Here is a 16,019-nt window from a genome sequence, read left to right as displayed (position 1 = left end):
TTATTTTTTCTATGCATTAACAACGACAGAAGGGGGAACATTTACTAGGATGAGGAATATATATATATATATATATATATATATATATATATAAAGTTGGGGTTCAGAATACCTGGATAGGGCCCAGAATAAGGGGCATATATACCAGGATAGGGCCCAGGATAAGGGGCATATATACCAGGATGGGGATGTACACTGATGACTGAAAGGGTAACAGTGTTTAGAACTTTTGACTTTCAGGCTCCAAAACAGGTACAGGAATTGGCCTTAATACAGACAAAGACTGAAACAGGTAAAAGTTCAGGGCTCAGGCCTGGATATTCAGCCCCCAGGATGGCAGAAACAGGAAAGATCAGATACAGGTAGAGATTCAGGCCAGGACCTGGCAACTTAGCAGTTGCAGACACACTGAAAGAGAATGTTGCTCAGGCACCTCCCAACAGGTGGAGGTGCCTTAAGTACCAAGTGCCTCTTAGCAACAAGCTGGGGACACATTAGGAATCTGCGCTCTGTCTCTTTAAGAATCAGGAGGTGCACACGCTGGCGCCTTAAGCATGCACAGCAAGCAGAGGACTAGGAGCTCACTGCATGCAGCATGTAGAAGACAAGGAGCTCACTGCACGGACTGAGGTGGTAAGTACATTGGTGTCCCTGCATAATGGGAGATGGGACACCATGCAGGGATGCGTATTATGCGTGTTTAGTATACTCCATAATGAACTCACACAACGTGCCCGATTATGTGACTTTGTGTCTTGTTTTGCATGTTCCATTTAACCACCCAATAAAAGTTCTGCGCACCACTTCCGTGTTTTGTCAGTGGCCCCATAACATTGCATTAAACATCAATGACACAATCACATTTTGTACAAAATTCAAGTGACATGTTATAATTTAGACGTGGTGGGGGTCCAACCTCCAGAGCTCTCAAAGATTAGCTTATAGATCTATGCTGTTGCCTCTCCATTGTTAGCAAAGAGGTGGCCTATACATACAAGCGCTTGTGCCTGATACTGCAGCTTGTTCTATTCAAAGCATATCTGCTGAATTTTGAATTTGCATAAATTTTGCCTGGAAATTCAAATCAGATTGAATATATTTGCTGCAAATCGAATGTTCTTTATTATGTTCTGGGGTTTTTGCAGATCCCAGAGCACAATAAGTATAGGATGAAAGTTTTAAAAAAAATTCTCTAGGGCTTATTGTGCCCAGTAGACATCTGAAGTTGTACGTGATTGGACAGGGCGCTGAGGTGGTGGGACAGGTGAGCATCAAGGTGGGCATTATACAGCTCTGGCAAAAATTAAGAGACCACCACATCAAAACCCTGTCATGAGCAGCCCAATCTCCAGACCTGAACTCCATTGAAAACTTCTGAAATGTAATCAAGAGGATGATGGATAGTCACAAGCCATCAAACAAAGAAGAACTGCTTACATTTTTGCGCCAGAAGCCGTGTGAAAGACTGGAGGAAAGCATGCTCACGAGACATCCTGAACTCTGCGCCCACCCAAGGTGCCAGGATATTGTAACATCTCTGCTCCGCCTGCCCCGGGCACTGAATGAAAGGAACAGTAGGACAGGAGAGATCACCGCTCATCATGGGAGGTTTTTTTTGTGTGGCTCAGACAGGGCAAAGTGGTACTCTTGGGTGGGGGCACAAATGGGGATATTATGTGGGGGTTAAACTAATATGTATGGCAACTTAAACATAATATTTTATTAGACCAGGAAAATATTGCAACATAATCCATATGAAGATATAATATTCTGGTTACTTATATTTCTTAAGGTAAGATGTGGGTTGTCAGATTAAATTTAACATTAGCAATAAGTGTGGAAGACAAGTATGAAATTTTAATTTGATGGAAGAGTCTAAGCCGTCAAATGTCGTTCACAATTCATATAGGAGAATTGACGTTTTAATGTACTTTTTAACCCAGATTTGATGACATGAGTTATAAATGACAAGACATTAAGATGAAAATCACAGCCAGGTAGATCCTCCCTGGATCCTTCAGCCGACGACGATGATTACGGTTACTAGAATGTGATTATATTGTTTATTTACATTAAATATTATTTTATGTGTATTTCCACCGTTGACTTCCCTGTTATTTTACTGCTGATCTAACATTCTCTGCGCATTATTTCCCTAGTGCTACGCTATTTCAGTAACTCCCAATCACTTATGTGAAAGTTATGGAAACAGTGCCATGAAAGGCTGAGAATGGAATAACCCTTTAAAGAGAAATTTTCAGCAGGTCAAAAATGAACAACACTTGCACTTATTTTGTTCCCGATGCTCCCTAAATATTCCATTAATTTTTTTTTTTAATTAGTCAGACGATTTCAGAGAAATGAGAACTAATTTGTGCCGCTGGCTAGGCCTGCCTAGGAAAGGGGCATAGCTAAGGCGCTACCTGGGGTTTACTGGAGCTCCTGATGGTGGAGACAGACAAGGCTGCAGGTAGCTGCCAGGCACCACTGGCAGCCCTAAAACAAAGGGACAATGTTCAGGCATGGCCGCACTGGGACCAGGGATTTGGGTTCAGGACACTGGCCAAACCATGACCAGGGGACCGCACAACTGCACTGGTAGAACACCACACTGCGTAATGACTAAACTCATTGCCTAAGGGAGAGGGAGTGTTTCATACAGGATGACTCCCAGCAATAGGCGGAGAGCCATCCAGCAGGTGACATCATTATACAAAATGCTTCTCAGCAATAGGTTGAGGGCATTTTACTATATGCGCGCTCTGCCCCTTTAAGAGCAGGTTGCGCACGCTCACCTACTAAGCTCGCCTCTGGTACAGGTTCAGAACAGGAAGCACAAAAAGGCCGAAGACCTTGCTGCGGAGCTGGTGAGTAAGCCAGCATCCCTGTATGGAGGGAGAAGGGGACACCAAACAGGGCACCAGTCATAACGCTACATTACCTACCTTTACGCCTCCTCTTCTTCAAGCCCGCGAGGACTCTCTACAGAGAAGTTGGAGGCCGACACCTCTTCACAAACTCCTACGACTTTTCTTCAGGACCACAACTTCTTCTGTCCACTAGAACTGCTGCAGCATGTGATGCTGATCCTGAGCGTTCATTTCTGTCTGTAACCTTGTGCACACTGCAGTCTCTCTGACTAATGAAGGTCATTGTAGGACCAAAACATCTTGGATTGCCTGCACAGAATAAAATTATCTGCTTACATTATTTACCTGAGTGCCAAGTTTTCTACAAGATTTACACTAGAAGAAAAGTGACATGTCTCCTCATCTTCAGTTCTTCACGACTAGGATGCTTCTCTCCATCAAACCATCCTCAGCATACGGACAAAGTACCAGGAACTGGGCATTGGGATGTCACTCTCCATTCGTTGAGATCAGCTACCACCCTGGAGAATTCAAGGACCAACTGGAGTTCCTCCTCCTGGTTGGTGGATCGCAGATATTTGGAAGATGACACCGCCCTGACATTCTCTTCACCAGACCACCTAGAGACGGAAGATATCTACACTGGGTCCGTCTTCAGCCTGGTCTCCAACATTTCAAGTCCACGAAGCGGGGAGGGTCCAGGAGCCAGATGATTGGTGCAATTGTCGGGACTGTGTGGGGACCTCTCTTTGAAGACACCAGCACACAGCGAGTTGGCGACTAGCAGATCTGGCGGAGAAGATGGTGACACTGCTTACTGACCTGGACGTATTGGTACTAGATACCTCTTGAGACTTGGCTATCCTCAAAGAAGCACCACAAGGGTTCTCCAGGCCAGAACAGACACTAGAATTTTCAGTGCTGGATGACCTATGGGAATACCAGACAGCACATGGAAAGTGATCTTCTCCATTTATAACGCTCTGATCTGATTCTCAAGTTGTTCAGTCATGACTTGACTGTTTCTGAGTAAGGCTAGTCCTTCAATCGACAACACCCTCACCAGATTCTGTTGTGGGGTATTTCCAGTATAATTTCTTTGTGTGCCCCTTTATTTACCGATCAGCCATTAGATTAAAACCACTAAAACAGTTGTACACTTCACAAAATATTTGAAGTGACGAATATCAACTTTTTTTTTTAGCAATATATGTGTATTGAGTTCTCCCTACCTGCCATAAGCCAGGAGCGACCCACAAGACCAGTCATAAACTGGAAAAAAAACACTCAAGACTCACTCCATACTGGGGACACCCATAAGACCTGCTGTATTCCAGGGATGCCTCACAAGCCTTGCTGTATACTGCAAACATCCCACAAGATCTGCCATATACTGAGAACACCCCACAAGACCCACCGTATATCTACAACACCCCATACGAACTGCCAAATACTATGAACCACCCACAAGCCTTGCTGTATACAAAGACCACCCCACAAGTCCCTCCATATACCAGGAACACCCCACAGGACCTGCCGTATTCTAGGAACACCAAACAAGACCTGTCGTATAACGGGAACACTCAACAAGACTCATCAGGAACACCTCACAAAACCTGCTCTGTGCCAGGAACACCCCAGAACACCTGCCATATACCAAGATTATCACAAAAGACCAGCTGTATACTGGGAACACCCTACAAGACCCACCATATACCGGGAACAACCCACAATATCCTCCTTATACCAGGAATAAACCTAAAGGCTTGTCGCATACTGGAAATACCCAACAATACCTGCTATATACCAGGTGTAAGATGCCCAATCGAAGAAGTTGTGGGCCAGCTTTGATCCCCACTCGCCCTGGCATCCTACAGACAAGGTGTGTCTCAGTCCTGGTGTGCTGCTGTGTATGTGGTGCTTCCCCCTTACTTTTGGCCTGCAGGCCTCTTCTGAATCCAGGAATCCCTCTTCTGGAACTAGGGCAGCACCAACCCAAGAGACTCGGTGTTAATAAAAAACAAAATTTTACTTAGAGAATGGAAGTCTGTACAGGATTTAGGCCATGTGCACACGTACAGTATTTTTCGTGTTTTTTTTCGTGTTTTTTCGCTATAAAAACGTGATAAAAACGTGAAAAAACGCAAAAAAAGCTTACATATGCCTCCTATTATTTACAATGTATTCCGCATTTCTTGTGCAAATGTTGCATTTTTTTCCGTGAAAAAATCGCATCGCGTAAAAAAAAGCAACATATTCATTAAATTTGCGGAATTGCGGTGACTCCGCACACCTAGGAGTGCATTGATCCGCTTACTTTCCGCACGGGGCTGTGCACACCATGCGGGAAGTAAGCATATTATATGCGGTTGGTACCCAGGGTGGAGGAAAGGAGACTCTCCTCCACGGACTGGGCACCATATAATTGGTAAAAAAAAAAGAATTAAAATAAAAAATAGTGATATGCTCACCCTCGATGTCTTCCCGCCTCTCAGCGGTGCACGCTGCCGCTTCCATTCCTATAAATGCTCTGTGCGAAGGACCTGCGATGACGTCGCCGTCTTGTGATTGGTCGCGCGACCGCTCATGTGACCGCTCACGTGACCGCGACCTCATGGAAGATCCTGCACACACACACCATCTATAGGAAAGGACGCCGCTGAGGAGATCGGCTGTCTGCGGGTGAGTATAACCATTTTTTTTATTTTATTTTATTATTTTTAAACATTCTATCTTTTACTATTGATGCTGCATAGGCAGCATCTATAGTAAAAAGTTGGTCACACTTATCAAACAGTATGTTAGACAAGTGCGACCAACCTGTCAGTCAGTTTTCCAAGCGATGCTACAGATCGCTTGGAAAACTTTAGCATTCTGCAAGCTAATTACGCTTGCAAAATGCTAAGAAAACCGCAAAAAAAAACAGGGAAAAAACGCAAAAAAAAAAAAAAAATATGCGGATTTCTTGCAGAAAATTTCCGGTTTTCTTCAGGAAATTTATGCAAGAAATCCTGACGTGTGCACATACCCTTACAATCAGGTTTAAAGTATAAGGCTGAACGGGTTATCATTTTTCTCACAGGTACCGGATACAAATTTAGCCCTGGTTCTCGGGATAGGTGGCATATCCACTTCTCTGGCTTTCCTAGCTCTTGGGATCTTCTTCACCTCTAGCAGTATTTCTGCATTGCAATACCTTCCACCCCTTGTGGTCGGAGTTCATCCTTTCATCCTGATTTGCACGCCCTTGCCCCCGACGTCCATCTCGACTGCCCTTGGCCATTAGACGGAATCGCAAGAAGGGTATTTACGGCAATCTGCTGTCCCGAATATTGAGCTCACATCATCCCTAGCAGCCTACTATTCCTGCTGCATGTGCACTCCTGCTCTCGCATACATCGCATACACCGCCTGTCACTTCCTGCCTCTGTTACTAGCACTCAGTACCCCCCAACCAACTAGGCTGGCCTTTCAGTTAACCCTGTCCCAGCTAACTACAGCCCCAGGGTATATTATATCTTTACCACATAAATGCATCAAAATACATCTTAACCCTTGGGTGTCAGGGAGTAACCCGTTTACCCCCACCAGTGTTACACAGGAGCACCCTGCAAAATCCGCTGTATAGTTGGAACACCCCACAAGACCCGACGTATATAGGTAATACTTGACAAGACCTGCTGTATACTGGGAAGACCTGCGCTTTTGGAGATGCTCTGACAAATTGGCCCTTGACACAGTCACAAAGATCCTTACATTTCCCATTTTTCCTGCTTTCGATACATCAGCTTCAAGAACTGACTGTTCACTAGGTGCCTAACATATCCCACCCTGAATTTTATAGTGAGAAGTCATTTACTTCACCCATCCATGGCCATGACTGCTCGTCTACGTCAACCTTTATGAATATAGACATTGGCGGTCCTGTAGACCACACACCAAAGCGCCTGCCACCCTACAATAAATGGTGCCCACCTACTATATTCCATAATATATAACCCTGGAGGGGATTCGGGGTCTCACAGGCACCAGGACCAAGGTGCGCCTGCTACCTCTGCACCCCCTATAGCTTCGCCCCAGCCACACTCTGAACCTATGGATTTTCCTCCTGCTTGGATGCAGTTACCGGAAGGAGATTTAATATTGTTGTTGTCTCAGTACATTTAGACTTCAGGAGAAGCGGCGCCCGGTGATTCATGCTCATGTAGCGGAATATAACGATTGTATCTGAAGCCCCAGTGCGCCATTCTCATTTCACTCAAAATAAAAAACAAAATGTATCTGTGTCAGTCAGTGCCCTCCGCTGTACTCCGAGGTATCAAACGGGCGACAATTATGATTGGGAGGTGATTGTGTCACATTGCTGGAAAGTTTATTGCTCGGCAGTGTGTTTGGCAGTAACGCATTCCCTTTCATATTACTCTTTATATCATTGTTTGCCTGTGACTGGAATAATCAAATGGCATCAAACTCTGTCACATTCAATTTACAGGATTTCCCACCGACGCCGGCGGCTTCTTGCTGTGTATTCGAGATTTGTGAATTATGCTGCCGCCGTGGAGCGCGTGTGATGATTATTATTATTAATAATAACAGACTATAGCTACGTATAAAGCAACATTCACCGTAGGCTTGCGGCAAAAAATTCGCCGTCAACGCTGGGAAAATTTGGGCATCATTTACTATATAGGAACTTATAGCTTTTATTTCGCATTATTAAAAAAAAAAGTTTTTTAAAATATATGTGGACTTCGCAAATAAATATATACTTTTTTTGCAACGCTATGGCATGCAATGGCGTATGTCTGTGCATATAAGGTCTGCCAGCTTCTATATGTAATGTACAGATGTCGGCAAACAACTGATTGAGGAGATTCGTACCAACGTTCCGTTTGCTCCAATGCAAAGTAAATGAGTGGATTTGCTGCGCTGATTGCAAAAACGTGATGCGGTAACGTCTTAATGTGACTCGCTGGTTCACCTGCTCCATCAGTACTGTGCATGGAGCACAAGGGCGGACACATCATCGGTGCAGCCGCATAGGGGCCCAAAAAGTAAGGGGGCCACTATGACATATAAAATAGCAAGGAGCTTTTGTCATAGCCGAACTATTGGACTGGAGAGGACCCATATACTGTTCTTGCACTGAGGCGCTTTTCTGTCTGTGTCCACCACTGATGTAGCATGAATTCAAGTTTACGCAACAGCCACTTTTTAATGTCTGATATGTCTCCTCATGGGACACAATTCTCGCAGATTTTACCTGCGATTTGCAAAGATGAAAATTAAAAGATCTGCCAAAAAATTTGCGGAAAACATTTGCAGCCTGCCAATTTCATTTGCGCAATGTGGTCAAATTTGTTGCAAATTTTCCTAATTTCCCAATAAAATTCTAAAACAATGTATTGTTGCCTATTATCCATGGATTCACAGCTAAATTTGCAGCAGTACATTAATTATTTTTTTTATTTTTTTATTTTTAAGACTCCTGAAAATCTGAAGGGGCAAATTCACTTCCGAATCAGCCCAGTTCCATTTTCCTTGCAAATTTACATAGAATTGAGGTGGACTTATTTTTATAATATGGACACTTTTGCCAAGGATTAAAGTATTTTTACATATTTTCGTGATTACATGTAGTTACTAAATTTGCAGTAGTGATCTTCATTCATTTTTGGACCCCCTGATAGGCACTTTGAAGCCTGATTCAAGTTTCAGTTTTTCTCTTCTGAGATTGTCTTTTCCAGTAATATAGGCTGAATGTGAAGTCTGAAAGCCTCCAGGGTGCTGCTGTCTTCACTTACTTTCATGCATCAGCACAGCTCTGATACTTTACTTACTTCCCTCAATGTGCTTTCCTTCCTCTATAGATTCTATTTTCTCTGCCTTCTCTGAAACTGTAGATGCTTTCTCACATCTCTATTTTGTGAAGATCTGTGTGCAAGCCTTTTTCCCCTCCCTTTTTCCATCTGATACTTTACTTACTTCCCTCAATGTGCTTTCCTTCCTCTATAGATTCCATTTTCTCTGCCTTCTCTGAATCTGTAGATGCTTTCTCACATCTATATTTTGTGAAGATCTGTGTGCAAGCCTTTTTCCCCTCCCTTTTGCCATCTGATACTTTACTTACTTCCCTCAATGTGCTTTCCTTCCTCTATAGATCCCATTTTCTCTGCCTTCTCTGAAACTGTAGATGCTTTCTCACATCTACATTTTGTGAAGATCTGTGTGCAAGCCTTTTTCCCCTCCCTTTTGCCATCTTTAACACTGAGATATGGGACTGAGAAGCAGAGAAAGTCGACAGTAGCAGGGGCTCTTACAAATTTGTAAAATTTTTGCTAAACCAGGGAGCTAGATATAAAACTTAAACATTCTCCGTAGCAACATGGTAGAAAGTTTTTTTTAATGAAGACTATTTAGAATGTTGCATCTATTAGCATTTAGGAAACAAATGAACAATAATAAAAATACAGAGAGAAGGTATACATAGACTCTAGACCCTTCACGATGTCCGCCGTACATGTAAAGCACATGTTGGGTGCAGTTGAATCCTTAAATTATTTCTGCTTCGTCGAATCTAATATTTAGATTGTCCAATGCATCCAAAATAAAAAATATACATGTTGTGAGAAGTCTTGCATAGTTTCCAATAGTGGCCAACAATTCCAAATTTGCCACGACTGTTTCAAATTTTTGGAAAACTATGGCAGCAAATTCTGGAATTTCCTGTGCCGAAAGAGGTTGGGTTTACACAAACTGTAGACAAAAGTGAGAATTCTCACCTAGATTGGATGTAGGACTATTTTACCAATCCTGACTTTGGCAATCATGGTCTTTTAGAAAAAAATTCCTAGAATTTTGTGTCGACAACCCTTATAGTGAGTTTTGTGACTCCATGGTACGTAAAAAAAAAAAAAGAACCCTGTAAAACAGTTACCTATGAATGATATATCTCGTTATGAATCCATTGGATTTCTTAGGTTCTCTCCATGTAATCCTTATAGTATGTGGGCCGGTGGCATTAAGTTTTGGTGGGTCAAGATCTTCTGGTGCGGCTTCTGAAGTTACCATGGAGGTGATGCTGCTGACTCCACAGCTACCTATAAAACAAGAAGTATAATTATAAATCTGGAGTGAAATTGAAATGAATTTGTCAGGAAACTAATCGGTAAGGTAAGACATCTTCCCATACAAGAAATGCACCGATCTCGCAAAATGAAATCGAGAGCCTACAGAAGTTTATTGGGGCCCATACCCTTCCATTGGAGCCTTCTGCAAGGTGGAGGTTATATGGACTTGTAACGTGGCCATGAAAATGGGGTTTTAGTCAAATATTTAACCTCTATTAAAGAGTTGGTTTCATGGTTGATCTTCAGGAGAACCCTACTCCACTGACTCCTGGCTTACTTTGTCCCGAATGATTGACAGAGATCCCGAAAGAGATCCTGGCCAAGCAAAAGGCCACCTTTGATAGACTGATGGCTGACTAGGCAATGAGCATAAAAACCTCTTAATTTTTGAGAATGGAGAGAATTTCTAATTTATGATGATGAGTAAACCACGATAAACATCTAAAATCTGACCAGGAATTTCCTTCTTACCATGTTGACAAGCTTGTAATCGGAGGGAAAACTCAGTGCCCGGAACCAAGTCCTGCAGAATTGTGAACCGTTGTTCTCCAGCGGCGCGCCTCTGTGCATCACTGCTGCCTGCATTCAGCAATAGATTGAAATCCAATGGAACGCTGGGGTCAAAGATCCCTGAAATAAAGGTTTAGGAAGCAGAAGATGATTGGCATCGCTCTACCGGCAGCAGATTTCCATAAATATCAAGACAGCACAATGTTCCTTGGATGTGGCCAGTGTATACGCACCGGGAGAAGTGCACTGAGGCGGGAACAAATTTCTATATCATTTACACAGATTATTCTTGTAGTGATAGGAGTCTAATGTGCAACTATGCACCCCCCGGTATTGTGTACACAGCACCAATGCAGATGCCTACGGTGTTCACCGCCTTTGAAAAGTAAGATTTTAATCTCGCTGAATAAGAGTAGAATTTCCCCAAATTTTGACAAGATTGATTTAAAAAAAACATTTTTTTAACCCATAAGATGAAAGTAAGGTTAATAATTAGTGATGAGTGAGTATACACGTTGCTCAGGTTTTCCCGAGCATGCTCGGGTGGTCTCCGAGTATTTATGACTGCTCGGAGATTTAATTTTCATGATGATTTGCGGCTACTAGCCAGCTTGATTACATGTGGGGATTCCCTTGCAACCAGGCAACCCCCACATGTACTCAGGCTGGCTAGCAGCTGTAAATCATTCAGCTGAGGCGATGAAAACTAAATCTCAGAACACGAACAAATACTCGGAGGACACCCGTGCGTGCTTGTGAAAAGCCGAGCAACGAGTATACCCGCTCATCACTATTAATAATATAACTTTCATTACAAAATCTTCAGTTTTACTCAAACTAGTTGATGTAAAAATGAGTACACCCCACAACAAAAACTACTACATCTAGTGTTTTGTATGACCGCCATGATTTTGAAGCAGCTTGTTCTAACAAAGCTGCTCCTGCTGGCTGTCACTTGCACTCTCTTCTGATTTCCTTTTACCTGTGCAATCTGTTAAGAACTGTTTTAGTGAGGAGCTTCTCCTCTTCCAGTACCGTTTCCACCCAGTATGTTGATTGCACATTTGTGTTTGACCATGCAGGGTGGATTATTTGGGTCCCTTCTTATTCTGATTGGGGTCAGTGGTTTCTCCTTCTGCCATTACTTACTTTACACCTCCATAATATTCCTTTTTCCATTTTTTTATTTTCTATTTTTACCATTTTTTCACCCACACACTTTTTGCGACTTCTGCTTCTTCCACCGCCCTTTCTCGCGACACTATCTTTGCAGGTAATGGCGCTGTCCCCTTCTTGTGGTGCTGAACGGAAATCAACTCCTGCTGGGGCCATGGGCAGCATATCTAGCAGTTCTGCTCCTGATGAGCCTTTGACTCCTCCAGACAATCAGCCTGGGTGGCGTTCATACTTCCCAGGCTACAGCAGAAGTTGAGGGGAAAAATAAATTTTTTTAAGTCCCCAAGCCCCCTAATATTGAATCACAGATGAGTGGGTGGTGGTGCCACAGTGGTTACTCAAGGCACTGCAGGCAGACTACATCTAGATTTTGATCCCAGTCTTGTTCCCAGAACTCTGGGATTCTGGGATTCATGGGAGAAGCAGGGCCACTGGTCACAAACAACATCAGTCCCGCCATGCCTCCAGATCATCCAGGGCTAGTAGGTGATCTCACCATTCTAGGTCAAGTCGCAGGAGGTCACCTTCATCATCAAGCAGCTCCGAGCTGAGCAGAAGTTATAGTAAGAGGTGGGAGCCTTCTCAGTCGAACGGTCAGTCTTGCCATGGGACGAACCAGACTCGCATGGTCCAACAACCTTTCCCAGTATGGCATGTGCGCCATCTTCAAATGGTAAGTTTGATTTCACTGGAACGTGCAGCGATGAGGAGAATAAAAGTGAGTTGGTATCGGCCATTAAGGCACTTCTTTCCAAATTGAATCCTTCTAGTGCTTTTTCCTCACAGCTAAGAATTCCTGCGCCTCAGACAAGTTTTCTTAAGGAGGTGTGCTGCTGTGGTATTAGCCCATTGGGATCCAACTTAGATGAGGAAACTATACTAAAAATATGGTCTAACCAGTATGTTGACATTTGGTCTTTAATTTCTGTTGATCATCACACTTTAGACAAAGAACGGAGGACTTTTGAAAGGGGGCATAAGGTGGCTAAAACCATGGGAAACTGGCTGCAGGCCTTTTTGGTGCTAGGCTGAATTATGGCCCAGCAGCACCCTGAATTGTTCATATACATTGACTATAACGCCTACAAAGACCATTGCGGTAGCACCTCGTTTAAATATGATGAAAAGTTTTGTAGGCGATTGTCCCTGCAACCGCAGATTGGTTGGAGTGTGAAGGCCATGAACAGATGGCTCAGATTAATGATGGCTCAGAAGACGTAGCCCTTTCATGCAGCGGAAGCTGCCATCTCCCTACAAGGAGCAGTGGCCTTGCGCCCACCAGAAGACTGTTGGCTCTTCAATGAGGGTCATTGCAGATTCTATGGTTTGTATAAGTACAAGCATGAGTGCCCGGTTTGTAGTAGACAGCACATGGCAGTGCAATGCAGTAAATCAGGAACGACAGTATACCGCCCTGCCGGGTCCGGTGAAGGGAAGGACTCCGGTCAGCGTGTCCGTGATGTCTCTGTGGCTAAAACAATATCCCAGCAGCTGCACAATTACGTTTAGGTTTTACTTTACTTTTTTCATCTCTTTAATTATTCGGGCTCCCCATATTGTAAAAAAAATCTGAAATCTGCCATTCAGAATCCCAGCATTTTAAAGGAAAAGGTTCAAAAAGACGTCCGCTTCGGTAGGATAGAGGGTCCATTTCTGTCCCTACCTTTTCCAAACTTTTTGGGAATTGTCCTCAAAAAAGAGAAAGGTAAATTTAGTTTGATACATCACCTGTCACACCCTAAGGGTTTCGATGGTGAATGACGGCATAGCTAAGGCGGATGTTTCCGTGACATCTTTTCATAGGGCGGTTGCACTACTTCGGCGGGCTGGGTGCGGGGCCCTTATGGTGAAATCAGATATACGTCTCCTGCCCGTTCATCCTGATTGTCATCACCTCCTGGGTTGTTGTGTAGTGGTGAATTTTATTACGACACCCGTTTGCCCATATTGTGCCATTACTTCGAGCCATTTAGCTCTTTTCTTGAATGGGTGGTCCGGCGTGATCATACATTATCTCAACGATTTCCTTTCTATTTCCCCAAAAGGTAGTGACCAATGTCAGTACATACTTGATTCCTTCCGTTGCTCGATGCCCTGCTTCGGAATACCCATTTCTTCTGAGAAATTCTACACTACAATTTTTTTATTTTTTATTTTGCATAATGTGGACGACATTTGGTATTAGCTAAGTATATAAAATTATTAAAATCTCTTCTGTGCACTGTGGATATTTTCCGAATTAAAATTTTATAAAATTTGCAGCTTGCCATTTTTTAGCGTACTTGATTACAATTCTAAATGGGCAATGTGCTGCAAATCTGTAGCAGAATTTGTAAATATCATCCACTTTTTCTGCTATTTTAATAATTCTGCAAATTTGCGCTCTGGATTTTGGCAGAAAAGTGCTTGATATTTGCAGATTTTTACAGGTTCTGCCGCAAATTTTTTGTGCGGAATTGCAACAAATTTCACACAAGATGGCCGACAAATTTAAAAAGCAAAAAAAATGTTCACGTTGCAAATTTCTCCACGTCGCTCTCCTTGCAGAAAATTGTCCACAATGTCTGCATGGATATTTACTTAGCTGGGGATTTAAAAAATTTGCAGCAAATACGCTACTTGTGCATTTACCCCACAAAAATGGAAAGTCGGTAACTTGGCACATTTGCTGTGTTAAATCTTTGACCCACCTAGAAGATGAAGCATGGTGCTTGAGACAGAGAATGAAAGGCCGGTAGCCTTTGTAATATTTTATGTTCCTCCATCCTAGCGGAGGAAGGCCCATAAGAAACAATTTATACTAAGTGTAAATGGCACTTCTGTTATTTGGTGTCAGATTTGCCATGAGTATAATGACAAGCTGCCAAAACAGATTTCGAAGCAGACTAAAGAACAAGCTTTGCGTGTGTTAATATTCCCGGCACAGCGTCTTTCCATAATTTACAAGCCAACGCTGATAGTTTATTTAACATTTATGAACTTACAATGCAATCAGAAATTCATTATTATCCGTACAAATAAATAGTTGATATGTGACGAGTTCTCTGCCAGAGAAAAGTGGGACACGTGTCTCAATAAATGTTTTCTTCTGCAATAACTGGAGAATAATTTGTCAGCGCATCCGAGAGCTGAATAATTAAAGGGGAACTGTAAAGACTCCGATAAATACAATACATGGGTGGATTGCGGCTTGTTTTATGGAGAGCCGGGTATCAGGTCTCTTCTGATACAAGGCAGTGACTATGAAACATGGATCTTTTTTTGTTGTTGTTCTTTTCAGTTGTGTTAGAATGTTGCTAAATATTACATTTATGAAACCATAAACGTTTAATTGAAGAAGCTAATAAAATTTAACAGTATTATTCCCAAGATTGCTACATTGTCATTTCTTCGATAGGAGGCCGGTTAATGGCTTTCATAGAAAGAAGAGGTCCCATAGAACCAGGCTTTCCATTACGCTGCTGGGTTTTTCCACCCAGGAGAGAAGGTTTCTCCCAACATCCCTTTTTATCCCTTGGGATAATTCCTCATCCCCTCTTTTTTGCAAAACTTTTTTTTTTTTAGAGCTGAGTCATTAATTGGTTCTTGCCAACTCAAAATTAGTGAGGATCAGGCCAACCAGGACCTTGTCCTCTCCTTTTACGGGCCAATGATAGCCCTTGTACTAGATAGTATAGATGCTGTGGGGGTGTCTAGTAGCTACTTGGATACACAGAGCTACAAGGTTTTCATATCAAAAGAGAATAAGGTTTATTGTGCTTCATATACTTTACAGCTCCAAAAATGAAAATAGTCATTTTCAGCACATTTGAATAACAAAACAGTCCTTTCTTCTGCACAAATGAATAACAAAATAGTCCTCTTTTCAGCAAAAATGAAGAACAAAACAGTCCTTTCTTTAGCACAAATTAATACCATAATAGTTTTTTCTTCAGAACAAATGAATAACAAAACAGTTTTTTTTTTCTGGGAAAGGCAAAGTAAATCTAAATCAGTCTCTAGCATAATCTGTCCACCATTAATGATCTTTTTACAGATGCAACACAACACACTTTGTTGAGCTAATCCTGCTGCATGTTTTTAGACCTGTAGGCCCTGAACTGAAGTATGGTAGGGTCCTTTCCCACCCAGGCTCTTTTAGTCGCTCCTAAATCACGGACCAAAAATCATCTCAGTAACCTATTGTTACTGGTGCACTTTCTCCAGGGACTTATGAGTTGCCCCACGGGCCAGGGGGGTACTCGGTACCGGGTCCTTCAGTTCACAGGGGGATGTCACGGTGGCTGCGACTCGGTCCGTGGCCCAGGGCGCCCATGTAAAAGGGAAAGGGCTT

General features: G+C 42.8%; 1 protein-coding gene across 1 annotated transcript in view; it reads right to left on the bottom strand.

Annotated features, from left to right (window-relative positions):
* The window catches only part of USH2A (usherin), an 824,795-nt gene that overhangs the window by 100,537 nt on the left and 708,239 nt on the right, over positions 1-16,019 (bottom strand). The window contains exons 70-73 of the mRNA XM_069726496.1: positions 10,472-10,630; positions 9,806-9,970; positions 9,001-9,150; positions 3,026-3,179 (exon numbers count right to left, since the gene is read on the bottom strand). Coding sequence (XP_069582597.1) covers positions 3,026-3,179; positions 9,001-9,150; positions 9,806-9,970; positions 10,472-10,630 — 628 coding nt within the window. The remainder of the gene's footprint in view (positions 1-3,025; positions 3,180-9,000; positions 9,151-9,805; positions 9,971-10,471; positions 10,631-16,019) is intronic.

The sequence above is a fragment of the Ranitomeya imitator genome, chromosome 5 (assembly GCF_032444005.1).
Source record: "Ranitomeya imitator isolate aRanImi1 chromosome 5, aRanImi1.pri, whole genome shotgun sequence".
NCBI classification, from domain to species: Eukaryota; Metazoa; Chordata; class Amphibia; order Anura; family Dendrobatidae; genus Ranitomeya; species Ranitomeya imitator.
This window is presented reverse-complemented; position numbering and strand designations above follow the sequence as displayed.